The 18,738-nt window shown below is 39.3% G+C and overlaps 1 protein-coding gene and 1 long non-coding RNA gene across 2 annotated transcripts in view; one reads left to right on the forward strand and one right to left on the reverse strand.

The window, feature by feature from the left end:
• The window catches only part of LOC139757183 (uncharacterized), an 89,056-nt gene extending 71,899 nt beyond the window's left edge, over positions 1-17,157 (forward strand). Inside the window, exon 5 of the long non-coding RNA XR_011714526.1 lies at positions 17,018-17,157. This is a non-coding gene — a long non-coding RNA (uncharacterized lncRNA). The remainder of the gene's footprint in view (positions 1-17,017) is intronic.
• The window catches only part of LOC139757182 (uncharacterized), an 857,301-nt gene continuing 840,411 nt past the window's right edge, over positions 1,849-18,738 (reverse strand). Inside the window, exons 13-15 of the mRNA XM_071677314.1 lie at positions 17,508-17,741; positions 16,958-17,317; positions 1,849-6,713 (exon numbers count right to left, since the gene is read on the reverse strand). Coding sequence (XP_071533415.1) covers positions 6,576-6,713; positions 16,958-17,317; positions 17,508-17,741 — 732 coding nt within the window. The 3' untranslated portion in view covers positions 1,849-6,575. The remainder of the gene's footprint in view (positions 6,714-16,957; positions 17,318-17,507; positions 17,742-18,738) is intronic.

Here is an 18,738-nt window from a genome sequence, read left to right on the forward strand (position 1 = left end):
ACTGGACTGTTGATATACGGAATGATTAACCAACCAATTAGAGTGCTTGAAAGCAGTACCTTAGATATTTTAAATAATAATCTTTATACATAATTTGCTATAGATCCACTAGCTTTTCTTTGAAATGTCTATTTTTTTTTTTCAATCACACTTTTTCTTTAATTTAATACCTCTTCGTCTATCACAAACAGCCTTTAAAGAATTCAGTGGTATGTTTCTGTTTGAAATCATTTGTATTTCATTTTATGTCTACTCTTGGATGTCTAAAGCGCTCCACATACTCTAGGCTCTTCCCATTTAACCATACACCCAATTGAACCATCCTTTCTCTGATCATCTTGATAATGTATTTTTGTTCACATTTACTCACAAGTCTTCTCTTTTCAGCACTCTTCCAAGGTTTTACAAATTTTTGGAGATTCTTTTTGGGGTCCAGTATTTGCCTCATATTTAGGAAGAAATAGTTGAAGTTCATTCTTTCCGCATTTCTGCATCTTCTTTTTGGATAATTCATGCCAGTTATAAAAGAGATTGACATGATCTGTATAAGTTTCACACATTTCATAGTCAGTTATTTACACTGACAGCAAAGTCATGAAACTCCTACAAGGTCAAATTTGTGTCTTTCCTTTTACTTGCATATTTGAAAGGATACTTTAAAGTGGCTTCTTAACCCAGTGATATGCAAAAATGTAAAGAAAGGGCAGGTGATAATATGTGGAGACTTTATTATGACTTGCTGTACACACAAATAGTATAATTCCCGTTAAACAGTAGATACACAATCTGGATGAACTATAGCCATTGTTTATCTAGGTTCAAGGAATCCAAAAGGCAATACTAAGAATCACTTGAAATTCAAGAAGAGATTGGTGCAAGCAATTACTGGCAAATTACTTTTTAGTTAACTTTCAATATTACATGGAATGCTGGTCAACTTGTCACAAAAGAATACCAGATTTTAGACATGCAATCACTTCTCATAGTAATGGTTACAAACTCATGGGCAAACCTTTTACCTGAATGAGGCAAAATATTTTTTTCAACTGGATTGTTGATATATGGAATGATTAACCAACCAATTAAGAGTGCTTGAAAGCAGTACCTAAGATGTTTCAAAGAATAGCCTTTATACATAATTTGCTACAGATCCATGATTAACACTATTTGTGCCTCCATAGTTACATGAAAAGTTCACTTATTTTTTCTTTTAAATGTCCGTGATTTTGTTTCTCAACATTTTTCATTTCATACCTCTTCACTTGTCACAAACAGCCTTGAAAGGACTCACTGGTGTTGCTGTTTGAAATCCTTTGTATTTCATTTCATTTCCACTCTTGGATATCTAAGGCGCTCCACATACACTAGATCCTTCACATTTAACCATACACCCAAATGAACCATCCTTTCTTACTGATCTTGATACTGTCTTTTTGTTCACATTTACTCTCAAGTCTTCTCCTTTTAACACTCTTCCAAGGTTTTACTAACTCTTGGAGTTTCTTTTTGGGGTCCAGTATTTTCCTCAAATTTAGGATGGAATAGATGAGGTTCATTCTTTCCACATCTCTGCATCTTCTTTTTGGACAATTCATGCCCATTAGTAATGAAATTGATTTTGATTTGTAAAAGTTTCACACAACACTTCATAGTTTTGTGAAAAGGACTAGATGGAAGTCAACAGTATTGGAAGTTAGTTACACTGACAGCAAAATCATGAAACTCCTACTGGGTCAAGTTTGTTGCTTTCCTCTTTCATGCATGTTTAAGAGGAAAACCTGGTATGCTGGCACTTTAAATGGCTCCTTAACCCAGTTATATGGAAGAATGGAAAGAAAAGACATGTAATAATCTGTGGAGACTTTATTATGACTCGCTATACACACAAATAGTATAATTTACGTCAAACAGTAGATACAGAATATACACACTCTGGTGAACTATAGCCAGTGTTTATCTGGGTTCAAAGAACCCAAAAGGCAATACTAAGAATCACTTTTGCAATACAGTCAAGTCTGCTCAGTATCACTGTCAAGTATGTGAAAATACCTGTACAACAGCAGTTGTTTCTTTTTTTCACTATATGTAGTGTTTGCTTCTAAAAGTGGAATAATAATGGAAATTCACCATTGGAAAAGCAATAGGATTTAGCTTTCAGATATTGTATGTTATGAATGATTTTAATGCACTGTTGATTAATGAAAATGGTTTTACATCTTAAAACATTCTGAAGGGATTGCACTACTAGTGATTTACCTCCAGTAAAATGGGGATTTTAACAATACATTCAATAACTGAATCATATTAGACTAAGCAACTAGTTTTAAAGTAACAATATTTCATTTAACTGGAAAGGGAACTTTCTGAAACAGTGAAGAACTGCAATTACTGATGAATTAGCCAACAGTAAATATGTTAACATTTCAGTCTGCAATTATAACTCAGGATGGGTGCAATTAAGTTTTTTAGTTTTTTCTTTAAATTCATAAATGTAAAGCTCAACACCCTTGCATCAAGAATCTACACTGACTGAGTAAAAGCTGAAAACTTGACAAAACACTACAGACTTGCTTTGTGTGATCAAGAGTATTGCAATGTTAAATTGACATTTGATGCCTGTAATATATTGTGATCTGTTACATCTTCCTAATACCTGTATTTACAATTTGCCTTCTGGGTGTGTCAGAGAGACTACCTACAATAGCAAAATAAAATTCTTTTGTACATATCTTCTCCAATTATAGGCGGTTCACTTGTGTATATTTAGTGTTTAACCTGACAGTTGGAGGGGGTGATTATGCAGTCAGCATTTTGACGGATCCTGACATTGTTTATCTTGGCAAAGCCTTTGACTTTTACCTACACTAAGGGCTGTATTCACAACAAATAATACCCAGATTTGTGGAACCCAAATGAATGAATGAAATATAGGGGTTATGTTGTCCTTATTTTCAAGCTCTTTCTATGGTGTAATTGGGAGTTTTGTGGTCACTAAAATCTGATCCATCTGTGTCTTTCCCTGGAGAGTTAGTTTTGTGGATAGGGTGCAGAGCAATATAAGTTCACTGGATAAATGGCCCACTGAATATAATAATGGTTCAATTTTGGAACAATAATCCATTGTGTTTCCATGGGCAATTTAAAGGAAATTTTTTCATTCTAACTGCTACTTTGCAGGATTCAGACTGTATCATATCAGCCAGAATTCTGAATGGGTATTTTGATATATTTTGTATACCCATGCCTTGATTAGAAAATTTTATAATGTGACTGATCTAATTAATTAATACATTAGAAATTGATTACACATACACAGAATGACTTTGCAGTCACAGTGTAATCCATGCAGGTGGAATCCAGTAACACCACAGGAGTAATATAATATACATATATAGGATAAAATGAATTCAAGTACATTATAAAGGGGGACTTAAGAAGCAATGGGAAAACCATGGAAAGGTCTGTGTGCTTGGTTGTGGATAAGGGGCTGTGGTTTTGATGTATTGCACTTGACAGAGACTGGAAGTGAATGAATGAGGCTTTTGTCTTTTCCCTGCTTATGTGGGAAACCGTGAACCAATACAAAAGTAATATATATATATATATATATATATATATATCTTTCATACTATTTGCCATTTCCCGCATTAGCGAGGTAGCGTTAAGAACAGAGGACTGGGCCTTTGAGGGAATATCATCACCTGGCCCCCTTCTCTGTTCCTTCTTTGGGAAAAAAAAAAAAAAAAAAAACGGGGAGGATTTCCAGCCCCCGCTCCCTTCCCTTTTAGTCGCCTTCTACGACATGCAGGGAATACGTGGGAAGTATTCTTTCTCCCCTATCCCCAGGGATAATATATATATATATATATATATATATATATTGTACATATATGCTATTTCCCACATTAGCACGGCAGCATCAAGAACAGAGGACTGAGCCTTAGTAGGGAAAATCCTCACTTCCCTTTCCCCCCCCCCTTTTGGAACATTAAAAACTAGAGGGGAGGATTTCCAGCCCCCCCTACTCCCACACCTTTCAGTCACCTTCTGTGACACAGAGAATATGGCTTTGTCATCTGTGTTTGATACTACCTCACTCTTGCAGGAAATAGCAAGCATATATGGAAAAAATATGTGTGTGTTGTGTGCACCTGCAGCCCAAGATAGTGTTACCTCTGCTGAAGATGTGAAATTGTTTGAAAGTGTGCAAGGAAGTAAGCTCTGGACTGATGGGGGTAAACATGAAAGTTGATTATGAAAGCTGGCCATGAGAAGAATGATGAACAGATGTGAGTGTTGTGAGAGCATCTGAGTAAATGTATCAGTAGTTCTGAAGCAAGAGATCCACTACTGATTATAGGTATTTCAATGCTAAGGTGAATAATGTTGCAGTTACAGGTATAACTGGGGACATGCAACTGGCATGGGTGTACTTCACATCTGAAACCATAAGCAGTTATGGTCATAAAGGTTTGGGCTATTAATGTTGTGAATACGGCTATGAACATCAAGTGTGTACAGTGGAACGCCTACACACTTACAGCTGACAGAGAATATAATGACATGTAATCAGGGATGTTAACGGGCAAACTGGACGCCACGTATTATCATACACACAATAACACACCTATATTGGAACGCAACAGCTTGGGTAATTGTGCTAGATACTGCTGACTCCTACTATATTTCTGATGGGACACACCAATGCACCATTCATCTAACCACAGTCAGTGGTTACTTAAATATATCTTTGTAAAATCTCTAAACTTAAAATTTTTACAACACCCCAACATCTCCAAACACCTGATGTTCTCCCAACAGGTAATCTACCACATAAACTGTGGCAGCAACTTGGTAAAGCTCTAGACAGTAATGTTAATCAGCAGTGTCAAAGCACAGCTCCCTATGGTTTATCACATGTCAAATCCTCAGTGGCTCATACGGAGAAACACCATAAATCTAAGTTATGATTCAAACCAATTACACATAATTAATTCAAAACTGGAATAAAAGAGCCTACAAGGTTGACATATGATGAGTACAATAATCACTGATATGATAGTGATGGTGCCATGGATGCTATTCGCATGAGAACACCAGGATAATGCTTAAATGCATTATATTATAATTTGATGCTGTGCTACTACTAGGAGCCACTTCCATATTTCACCGGTTATATCCACTGAGATACATCTTTTAGAGATCTTATGCAAAAATCACAAAAATTATGCAGTACATTTTCATGCATGGGATGAATGTGGCGCTACTGCAAGACATGGGATTAAACCAAGTTGTAAAGGACAAACATTACACTTGTGCTGTGGTGTCCCATTTAAATTAGATTAAAAAAAATTTCCTTATTTTGATTATTGAGATGTAAACAAATCTAGCTATCCTATGAAATTCCTGTACTGAAGAATGTGAAATACAAAGAGATGTGATTAATAGTTTTGTCAAATAATATTAATTCTAGTAATGAATATGAAATCTATGAAACATTATTATAAGAAGCATCTTATCAGTTAGCATAAAATATTTTTACATGTACTTAACAAGCCTCAATATGAGAGATGCTACTTCAGAAATAAAAATTTACAAAAACAGGAAAAGGTAATAGAGTTATGGAACCTGTAATAATGATCAAGTTTAGAAGTCATCATCCTGGGTTAACATACCAATAGTCATCCATGCCCTTAAAAGGGAAGACACCCCACTGTGAAGCAAGGACCTGGCAAGGGGATTTCTAAACAAACATTAAAAAAAAAAAAAAATGAAATTCTTTTCCTTACCACATACATTCCTGGACAATCAGGCAATACAAGAGTAGGAGTAAAATATGTTTTATAAAATTTTAGGAATGACTAAAACTCTAGGGCATGCAAGTTGCTATGCCCTAGCAAACTTAAAATTAAATATTTGGTATAGAAAGCTGAGGTGTATAGTGTGTCTGTCTAAACAAGCACAAAAAGGTGAAATACATATCAAATATTCACCCATAAATGTGGTATGGGTGGCTCAAAGTATAATTTTTTAATTATAATAAATGCATAAATATTTGTCTTTTGTTGACCACAGTGCACATTCCCAGCAGTGCATTTAAATCCAGCAGGTCCAATGTTCTCCCTTTGGTAACTCTCACACTGAAGCACATCAGAAGTTGTACCACAAAATATATAAAACTTTGGTATCATTCCACACCACACCCAAAGTGACCCAAGTGGTAGTATAAAACTTTTGCAGTCTGTAAACTTTCACTGATTATCCACCATCTTTTTATGACTTGCAAAATTGTGTGGACACAAAGCACCTCAGCATGACTGAAATTCATATGTGAATGTTCCTCAGATGTTCTGATCAATGAACAAACCTGAAGCTTGGCCTAATCTCCTCCTTTCCTCTTTTCTGAAAAGATTCATTACCCTAAAGTAATGATGCACCATAAACCAGCACAAATCATTTCTTTGACCTGGATGCCAAAATTCATTTTTGGCGTGAAGGCTTGAGGCAGCAAGATCTTCATGGTCATTCGTCTACTGGTATAATACGAAAGCAGAAAGCCCAATGACCTACTGAATTCACACAGCTGAAACCTGGCCTGTTCCTAGGTCTTTGAGTAAATTCTGTAGCCTTAAGATTTCCTTGCTGGCAGTATTCAGTTCTCCACCCAACTTCAGTTCCTTCTCTTTCAGCTTCTTGATCTCTCTCTGACATGTCTAGAAAGAGAAAAAAAAAAAGGCCTGTAACAAAATTATATTTTCTTTCATGCAGTACTTTATGAAATAAGTATTTCAAACTAAAATCAATAACATATACTATGAATTTACTTGACTGTTACTACAAGTTAAAATGAGGAAAGTTTTGTTCTAGCATGCTTTACAATTAAACTAGTTCAGTTTCAGAGTCAAGTAGAGCTTTATGTCATTTGGTATGGTATGTGCATATCTGGTCTATTTGTCCATCCGTTTATCATTAACCCATTCCCAGTTTCATAAAGTGGATCAGGAAAATACTGGACAGTCTCCAAAACATCACTCACACATCCTCAACCTCTGCTCAGTGTGTTCAGGTAAAACAGGTGCCTCTTTCTCACTTTATAGGTTGAGTCATTGAGACAAATATCTGTTCATGCAATGCATTAACTCAAATAATTACAGTATGTTAAAATCAACACTGTATATATTATGAACTTACATGATTGTTACTTTTAAAGGCCAAAACATGGTTCACACTTACATTTGTCTTACACTGGGCAAATATTTTGTCAGGCTGAAGGAACAACCCATTTAATGGATGATGATATGATTTTGTTACTTTGACTACATACAGAATTCCTTCTCAATATTCTATTTTCAATAATACACTCTTAACTTTGACTAAAACCTGGAGGATATTATGTTAGAATATATAAGGGAGAAAGAATACTTCCCACGTATTCCCTGCGTGTCGTAGAAGGCGACTAAAAGGGAAGGGAGCGGGGGGCTGGAAATCCTCCCCTCTCTTTTTTTTTTTTCCCAAAAGAAGGAACAGAGAATTGGGCCAGGTGAGGGTATTCCCTCAAAGGCCCAATCCTCTGTTCTTAACGCTACCTCGCTAATGCGGGAAATGGCGAATAGTTTGAAAGAAAGAAAAGATATAATGATAATCCTGACCTTGAACACCAGACTTTTGGGATATGGATGTTTTGTCACTGTTTACTTGATTCTTGGGGAAGGACCTGATATGCAAGATTATCTATAAAAGTCTTTTCTTCATCCAATAGCTCTTCTTGCCTTTGTAAGGTAGTATCAGAACCAGTGGATGAGCAATGGCCTTATTAAAACTCTTCCAGACTAAATGTTATGTATAATGCAGTGAAACCAATGACTATCATCCTCAGTTTGGACCCACACTTTCCCATGACTACTCCATATGCACTGGTTCAGCCCCATGACAGTTCACTCATTTAAAAATGTATCACTAGTTTAACCTATCCAATGCATCCCTCTCAACCTCCTGAACACCCTATTTCCTCCTCAATCTCCTTCTTAGCATTTACACATACAGACTAAGAACTCAAGGAAGCATCCATTGTAATATTCTCCATAGCAGAAAAAAAAATTGAGTTTCTCACAGAAAAGTGAAACAATAAAGGTATACAGTAAACACAGAAATTACACCAAAACATGGTGTGCAAGATATGGCTTAGAAATGGATTTACGTTAAATTGCTGAAATACATGGTGAAAAAATAGTGGATGTACGTAGTTCTGTGAAGTGTGCAAACAAAATCAAATGACAAGCAGATTAAGAGGTATGTATTTATCATACTTGATTGCTGTTTCCTGTGTTAATGAGGTAATGCCAGGAAACAGACAAAGATCCATCCACTCCCTTAGGCATTTTATTTTATTTTATTTTGTTTTATTTTATTTTATTTATCATACCTTGTCACTGTCTCCTCCGTTAGCGAGGTAGCACAAGGAAACAGACGAAAGAATGGCCAAACTCACCTACATACACATGTATATACATACATGACCACACACACACACCTATATATATATATATATATATATATATATATATATATATATATATATATATATATATATATTTTCATACTATTCGCCAATTCCCGCATTAGCGAGGTAGCGTTAAGAACATAGGACTGGGCCTTTGAGGGAATATCCTCACCTGGCCCCCCTTCTCTGTTCCTTCTTTTGGAAAAAAAAAGAGGGGAGGATTTCCAGCCACCCGCTCCCTCCCATTTTAGTCGCCTTCTACGACACGCAGGGAATACGTGGGAAGTATTCTTTCTCCCCTATCCCCAGGGATATATATATATATATATATATATATATATATATAATATATATATATATATATATATATATATATATATATATATATATATATATATATATTTTTTGCTTTGTCGGTCTCCCGCATTTGCGAGGTAGCGCAAGGAAACAGACGAAAGAAATGGCCCAACCCACCCCCATACACATGTATATACATACGTCCACACACACAAAATATACATACCTACACAGCTTTCCATGGTTTACCCCAGACACTTCACATGCCCCGATTCAATCCACTGACAGCACGTCAACCCCGGTATACCACATCGCTCCAATTCACTCTATACCTTGCCCTCCTTTCACCCTCCTGCATGTTCAGGCCCCGATCACACAAAATCTTTTTCACTCCATCTTTCCACCTCCAATTTGGTCTCCCTCTTCTCGTTCCCTCCACCTCCGACACATATATCCTCTTGGTCAATCTTTCCTCACTCATTCTCTCCATGTGCCCAAACCATTTCAAAACACCCTCTTCTGCTCTCTCAACCACGCTCTTTTTATTTCCACACATCTCTCTTACCCTTACGTTACTTACTCGATCAAACCACCTCACACCACACATTGTCCTCAAACATCTCATTTCCAGCACATCCATCCTCCTGCGCACAACTCTATCCATAGCCCACGCCTCGCAACCATACAACATTGTTGGAACCACTATTCCTTCAAACATACTCATTTTTGCTTTCCGAGATAATGTTCTCGACTTCCACACATTCTTCAAGGCTCCCAGAATTTTCGCCCCCTCCCCCACCCTATGATCCACTTCCGCTTCCATGGTTCCATCCGCTGCCAGATCCACTCCCAGATATCTAAAACACTTCACTTCCTCCAGTTTTTCTCCATTCAAACTCACCTCCCAATTGACTTGACCCTCAACCCTACTGTACCTAATAACCTTGCTCTTATTCACATTTACTCTTAACTTTCTTCTTTCACACACTTTACCAAACTCAGTCACCAGCTTCTGCAGTTTCTCACATGAATCAGCCACCAGCGCTGTATCATCAGCGAACAACAACTGACTCACTTCCCAAGCTCTCTCATCCACAACAGACTGCATACTTGCCCCTCTTTCCAAAACTCTTGCATTCACCTCCCTAACAACCCCATCCATAAACAAATTAAACAACCATGGAGACATCACACACCCCTGCCGCAAACCTACATTCACTGAGAACCAATCACTTTCCTCTCTTCCTACACGTACACATGCCTTACATCCTCGATAAAAACTTTTCACTGCTTCTAACAACTTGCCTCCTACACCATATATTCTTAATACCTTCCACAGAGCATCTCTATCAACTCTATCATATGCCTTCTCCAGATCCATAAATGCTACATACAAATCCATTTGTTTTTCTAAGTATTTCTCGCATACATTCTTCAAAGCAAACACCTGATCCACACATCCTCTACCACTTCTGAAACCACACTGCTCTTCCCCAATCTGATGCTCTGTATATGCCTTCACCCTCTCAATCAATACCCTCCCATATAATTTACCAGGAATACTCAACAAACTTATACCTCTGTAATTTGAACACTCACTCTTATCCCCTTTGCCTTTGTACAATGGCACTATGCAAGCATTCCGCCAATCCTCAGGCACCTCACCATGAATCTTTTTTTTTTTTTTTTTTTTTTTGCTTTGTCGCTGTCTCCCGCGTTTGTGAGGTAGCGCAAGGAAACAGACGAAAGAAATGGCCCAACCCACCCCCATACACATGTATATACATACGTCCACACACGCAAATATACATACCTACACAGCTTTCCATGGTTTACCCCAGACGCTTCACATGCCCCGATTCAATCCACTGACAGCACGTCAACCCCGGTATACCACATCGCTCCAATTCACTCTATACCTTGCCCTCCTTTCACCCTCCTGCATGTTCAGGCCCTGATCACACAAAATCTTTTTCACTCCATCTTTCCACCTCCAATTTGGTCTCCCTCTTCTCCTCGTTCCCTCCACCTCCGACACATATATCCTCTTGGTCAATCTTTCCTCACTCATTCTCTCCATGTGCCCAAACCATTTCAAAACACCCTCTTCTGCTCTCTCAACCACGCTCTTTTTATTTCCACACATCTCTCTTACCCTTACGTTACTTACTCGATCAAACCACCTCACACCACACATTGTCCTCAAACATCTCATTTCCAGCACATCCATCCTCCTGCGCACAACTCTATCCATAGCCCACGCCTCGCAACCATACAACATTGTTGGAACCACTATTCCTTCAAACATACTCATTTTTGCTTTCCGAGATAATGTTCTCGACTTCCACACATTCTTCAAGGCTCCCAGAATTTTCGCCCCCTCCCCCACCCTATGATCCACTTCCGCTTCCATGGTTCCATCCGCTGCCAGATCCACTCCCAGATATCTAAAACACTTCACTTCCTCCAGTTTTTCTCCATTCAAACTCACCTCCCAATTGACTTGACCCTCAACCCTACTGTACCTAATAACCTTGCTCTTATTCACATTTACTCTTAACTTTCTTCTTTCACACACTTTACCAAACTCAGTCACCAGCTTCTGCAGTTTCTCACATGAATCAGCCACCAGCGCTGTATCATCAGCGAACAACAACTGACTCACTTCCCAATCTCTCTCATCCACAACAGACTGCATACTTGCCCCTCTTTCCAAAACTCTTGCATTCACCTCCCTAACAACCCCATCCATAAACAAATTAAACAACCATGGAGACATCACACACCCCTGCCGCAAACCTACATTCACTGAGAACCAATCACTTTCCTCTCTTCCTACACGTACACATGCCTTACATCCTCGATAAAAACTTTTCACTGCTTCTAACAACTTGCCTCCTACACCATATATTCTTAATACCTTCCACAGAGCATCTCTATCAACTCTATCATATGCCTTCTCCAGATCCATAAATGCTACATACAAATCCATTTGTTTTTCTAAGTATTTCTCGCATACATTCTTCAAAGCAAACACCTGATCCACACATCCTCTACCACTTCTGAAACCACACTGCTCTTCCCCAATCTGATGCTCTGTATATGCCTTCACCCTCTCAATCAATACCCTCCCATATAATTTACCAGGAATACTCAACAAACTTATACCTCTGTAATTTGAACACTCACTCTTATCCCCTTTGCCTTTGTACAATGGCACTATGCAAGCATTCCGCCAATCCTCAGGCACCTCACCATGAATCTTTTTTTTTTTTTTTTTTTTTTTGCTTTGTCGCTGTCTCCCGCGTTTGTGAGGTAGCGCAAGGAAACAGACGAAAGAAATGGCCCAACCCACCCCCATACACATGTATATACATACGTCCACACACGCAAATATACATACCTACACAGCTTTCCATGGTTTACCCCAGACGCTTCACATGCCCCGATTCAATCCACTGACAGCACGTCAACCCCGGTATACCACATCGTTCCAATTCACTCTATTCCTTGCACGCCTTTCACCCTCCTGCATGTTCAGGCCCCGATCACTCAAAATCTTTTTCACTCCATCTTTCCACCTCCAATTTGGTCTCTCACTTCTCGTTCCCTCCATATCTGACACATATATCCTCTTGGTCAATCTTTCCTCACTCATTCTCTCCATGTGACCAAACCATTTCAAAACACCCTCTTCTGCTCTCTCAACCACACTCTTTTTATTACCACATATCTCTCTTACCCTTACATTACTTACTCGATCAAACCACCTCACACCACATATTGGCTTTAAACATCTCATTTCCAGCACATCCACCCTCCTGCGCACAACTCTATCCATAGCCCATGCCTCGCAACCATACAACATTGTTGGAACCACTATTCCTTCAAACACCCATTTTTGCTTTCTGAGATAATGTTCTCGACTTCCAAACATTCTTCAAGGCTCCCAGAATTTTCACCTCCTTCCCCACCCTATGATTCACTTACACTTCCATGGTTCCATCTGCTGCCAAATCCACTCCCAGATATCTAAAACACTTCACTTCCTCCAGTTTTTCTCCATTCAAACTTACCTCCCAATTTACTTGACCCTCAACCCTACTGTACCTAATAACCTTACTCTTATTCACATTTAGTCTCAACTTTCTTCTTTCCCACACTTTACCAAACTCAGTCACCAGCTTCTGCAGTTTCTCACATGAATCAGCCACCAGCACTGTATCATCAGCAAAAAACAACCGACTCACTTCCCAAGCTCTCTCATCCGCAACAGACTGCATACTTGTCCCTCTTTCCAAAACTCTTGCATTCACCTCCCTAACAACCCCATCCATAAACAAATTAAACAACCATGGCGACATCACGCACCCCTGTCGAAAACCTACATTCACTGAGAACCAATCACTTTCCTCTCTTCCTACACGTACACATGCCTTACATCCTCGATAAAAACTTTTCACTGCTTTTAACAACTTGCCTCCCACACCATATATTCTTAAAACCTTCCACAGAGCATCTCTATCAACTCTATCATATGCCTTCTCCAGATCTATAAATACTACATACAAATCCATTTGCTTTTCTAAGTATTTCTCACATACATTCTTCAAAGCAAACACCTGATCCACACATCCTCTACCACTTCTGAAACCACACTGCTCCTCCCCAATCTGATGCTCTGTACATGCCTTCACCCTCTCAATCAATACCCTCCCATATAATTTCCCAGGAATACTCAACAAACTTATACCTCTGTAATTTGAGCACTCACTCTTATCCCCTTTGCCTTTGTACAATGGCACTATGCAAGCATTCTGCCAATCCTCAGGCACCTCACCATGAATCATACATACATTAAATAACCTTACCAACCAGTCAACAATACGGTCACCCCCTTTTTTAATAAATTCCACTGCAATACCATCCAAACCCGCTGCCTTGCTGGCTTTCATCTTCCGCAAAGCTTTTACTACCTCTTCTCTGTTTACCAAATCATTTTCCCTAACCCTCTCACTTTGCACACGACCTCGACCAAAACACCCTATATCTGCCACTCTATCATCAAACACATTCAACAAACCCTCAAAATACTCACTCCATCTCCCTCTCACATCACCACTACTTGTTATCACCTCCCCATTAGCCCCCTTCACTGAAGTTCCCATTTGTTCCCTTGTCTTATGCACTTATTTACCTCCTTCCAAAACATCTTTTTATTCTACCTAAAATTTAATGATACTCTCACCTCATCTCTCATTTGCCCTCTTTTTCACCTCTTGCACCTTTTTCTTGACCTCCTGCCTCTTTCTTTTATACATCTCCCACTCATTTGCATTATTTCCTTGCAAAAATTGTCCAAATGCCTCTCTCTTCTCTTTCACTAATAATCTTACTTCTTCATCCCACCACTCACTACCCTTTCTAATGAACCCACCTCCCACACTCCTCATGCCACAAGCATCTTTTGCACAAGCCATCACTGCTTCCCTAATTACATCCCATTCCTCCCCACTCCCCTTACCTCCTTTGTTCTCACCTTTTTCCATTCTGTATTCAGTCTCTCCTGGTTCTTCCTCACATAAGTCTCCTTCCCAAGCTCACTTACTCTCACCACTCTCTTCATCCCAACATTCTCTCTTCTTTTCTGAAAACCTCTACAAATCTTCACCTTCGCCTCCACAAGATAATGATCAGACATCCCTCCAGTGGCACCTCTCAGCACATTAACATCCAAAAGTCTCTCTTTCGCGCACCTATCAATTAACACGTAATCCAATAATGCTTTCTGGCCGTCTCTCCTACTTACATACGTATACTTATGTATATCTCTCTTTTTAAACCAGGTATTCCCAATCTCCAGTCCTTTTTCAGCTCATAAATCTACAAGCTCTTCACCATTTCCATTTACAACAATGAACACCCCATGGACACCAATTATTCCCTCAAGTGCCACAGTACTCATCTTTGCATTCAAATCACCCATCACTATTACCCAGTCTCGTGTCAAAACTACTAACGCACTCACTCAGCTGCTCCCAAAACACTTGCCTCTCATGATCTTTCTTCTCATGCCCAGGTGCATATGCACCAATAATCAACCATCTCTCTCCATCCACTTTCAGTTTTACCCATATCAATCTAGAGTTTACTTTCTTACACTCTATCACATACTCCCACCACTCCTGTTTCAGTAGTGCTACTCCTTCCCTTGCTCTAGTCCTCTCACTAACCCCTGACTTTACTCCCAAGACATTCCCAAACCACTCTTCCCCTTTACCCTTGAGCTTCGTTTCACTCAGAGCCAAAACATCCAGGTTCCTTTCCTCAAACATACTACCTATCTCATTTTTTTTTCTCATCTTGGTTACATCCACACACATTTAGACACCCCAATGTGAGCCTTCGAGGAGGATGAGCACTCCCCGCGTGACTCCTTCTGTTTCCCTTTTAGAAAGTTAAAATAAAAGGAGAGGAGGGTTTCCAGCCCCCCACTCCCATCCCTTTTAGTTGCCTTTTACGACATGTGAGGAATGCATGGGAAGTATTCTTTCTCCCCTATCCCCAGGGATACTTACATACGTATACTTATGTATATGTCTCTTTTCAAACCAAGTATTCCCAATCACCAGTTCTTTTTCAGCACAAATCTACAAGCTCTCCACCATTTCCATTTACAACACTGAACACCTCATGTACACCAATTATTCCCTTAACTGCCACATTACTCATCTTTTGCATTCAAATCTCCCATCACTAGAACCCGGTCTCATGCATCAAAACTACTAATACACTCACTCAGCTGCTTCCAAAACAATTGCCTCTCATCATCTTTCTTCTCATGCCCAAGTGCATAGGCAACAATAATCACCCATCTCTCTCCATCCACTTTCAGTTTTACCCATATCAATCTAGAGTTTGCTTTCTTACACTCTATCACATACTCCCATTACTCCTGTTTCAGTAGTGCTACTCCTTCTCTTGCTCCAGTCCTCTCACTAACCCCTGACTTTACTCCCAAAACATTTCCAAACCACCCTTGAGCTTCGTTTCACTTAGAGCCAGAACACTCTGGTTTCTTTCCTCAAACATACATGTATATGCACATATATTCCCTCTGTTGTTAATGCTACCTTGCTAATGTGGGAAGTGGTGAACACGTATGAAAAAATATATATTAACATTTCAGTTTCTAAAAGAGGGAACAGAAGATTAAATGACAAAAAGTGGAAACTGAAATGAGAGATTCTAGATTATGAAAGTTGTAACACAGTTTATGAAGCAAGTGGAGAGAGGAAAAAAGAAGTGCAAAAGAAAACAACGGATGAAAGTGGGAGACCAAAGAACAGTTAGCCCTAAGAACAGCTCCATACAAGCACAAAAGAAACAGGATAGAACTGAGAGACCTAAAAACAATTCAAAAAGGGAAATGAAAAGCAGAAAAGAGAAGTGAAGAGATAACAAAAATGAAGAGACACACTGAAATATGTAGACAGTGCCCCAAAGGCTGATGCTTATTCAACCAAGAATGCAGATATAAACATCCAAGTGTGCAAAATAAATTTGCTTCATTTTGAAACTACTAGCAGCCAAAGGATGTTATAACGAGGGACATAATCTAATACGCTTAAAGTGCACCACAACTGCAACAAATGTCATGCTGAAATGGTTTGGAAACATAGAGATGGTGAGAAAGAAAGACCAAGAAGATTTTAAATGTCAGAAGTGGGGTGAGCAAGGGACAAGAACAGAATGAGAAGGAAATGGAAGGATGGTGTGACTGAACATTCAGGAGAATGGAAAGTATGTACATGATAAAATAACCTAGATCACTGTGGTATGCAGAAGGAACCATGGGCTGAACCAGGGCATATGTTGAAATCAACGTAAACTACAGAGGAGTCAGTGAGGTCTGATTATGAGTGGTAGGCACTGGGTTCAATAAAATATTCATGGTAGCTAGAGAGTGGATGTATGCAAATGAAGCCACTACTTGTTTGTTCCTGATACTAGCTTGCTAAGGTGAGACAGACAAGTACGTATAAAAAAATGTTTTATGACATGGATATTTCAGCTTCAGTTTTCCTTATTTTTCAACTTGTCACTTTTTAACTCTGAACCCCTTTTCAACTTAACATAGAACCTTGTGTCTGGACTTACCACATTTTGGCGGAGGAGATCTAATTTATCACACTTAAGCTTGTTGATCTCATGTTTCAGAGTTTCAACCTGTCGCATGACAGTCTCAGGGTCTGCATGTAGAGCACATACTCCATCCTCATTACCTCCACACAAGGGGCATTGTAAGGACAATTTGTGCGGGGTCTCTGCTGATGACATGGACTCCAACCCTGTATCAGAGTCCTCATTCAGTGGATGTGGATGGCCATCAATATCCATAGAATTGAGGGAGGAGTCATCACTCTCAGAGAGTGCCATGTGCGTGTTGGGCGTGGTATCTGGGCTGGATGTTGGGGTTCGTGCACCGCTGCTACCTCCACTGCCTTTGCTACGTGTACTCTGTCAACATTAGCAGGAACATGAATTTTTGTGAAAATGCATGTTAATAATGCAGTATGTAAGCAATTATGAGTAACATGCTCTTTTTGTTAGCATGAAATGATATATATATATATATAAAATGCAGATACTTTGCCTCACGTATAGTATTCTTTTACCTATGAAAAATAAACTTAACATTTTTACTAACCACTGGTGTTCCAGTAACTAGTGTGTTTGAGTTATTGGAGATTGGCTTCTTCAACACCCCTGCTGGATCTGGGTTCTTACGACCAATTAACACACTTCTGACAATCTCCCTGAATTTGTTGCCAGCAGTCTCGACCTTTGGAGTCTCTGGAATTTCTGTAACACCCAGGTATTCATTTGTTTTCATCCTCAGGTCATCCACAAGAGCACTAAGCAGTGAAGACCGTGTGCGCATCTGTGAAGAAGACACTTGCATTAATATTTATTTATTTATATTACTTTGTCGCTATCTCCCGCGTTAGTGAGGTAGCGCAAGGAAACAGACAAAAGAATGGCCCAACCCACCCACATACACATGTATATACATACACATTCACACACACAAATATACATACTTATACATCTCAACGTATACATATATATACACACACAGACATATACGTATATAAACGTACATAATTCATACTGTCTTCCCTTATTCATTCCCATCATCACCCTGCCACATATGAAATAACAACCCCCTCCCCCCGCATGTGCACGAGGTAGCACTAGGAAAGGCCACATTCGTTCACACTCGGTCTCTAGCTGTCATGTATAATGCACTGAAACCACAGCTCCCTTTCCACATCCAGGCCCCACAGAACTTTCCATGGTTTACCCCAGATGCTTCACATGCCCTGGTTCAATCCATTGACAGCAAGTAGACCCTGGTATACCACATTGTTCCAATTCACTCTATTCCTTGCACGCATTTCACCCTCCTGCATGTTCAGGCCCCGATCACTCAAAATCTTTTTCACTCAATCTTTCCACCTCCAATTTGGTCTCCCACTTCTCCTCGTTCCCTCAACCTCTGACACAAATATCCTCTTAGTCAATCTTTCCTCACTCATTCTCTCCATGTGACCAAACCATTTCAAAACACCCTCTTATGCTCTCTCAACCACACTCTTTTTTATTACCTCACATCTCTCTTACCCTATTATTACTTACTCGATCAAACCACCTCACACCACATATTGTCCTCAAACATCTTATTTCCAGCACATCCATCCTCCTCTGCACAACTCTGTCTATAGCCCACGCCTCGCAACCATATAACATTGTTGGAACCACTATTCCTTCAAAAATACCTATTTTTGCTTTCTGAGATAATGTTCTCGACTGGCACACATTCTTCAACGCTCCCAGAACTTTTGCCCCCTCCCCCACCCTATGATTCACTTCCGCTT

This window comes from Panulirus ornatus, chromosome 25, assembly GCF_036320965.1.
Source record: "Panulirus ornatus isolate Po-2019 chromosome 25, ASM3632096v1, whole genome shotgun sequence".
Classification (NCBI taxonomy): Eukaryota; Metazoa; Arthropoda; class Malacostraca; order Decapoda; family Palinuridae; genus Panulirus; species Panulirus ornatus.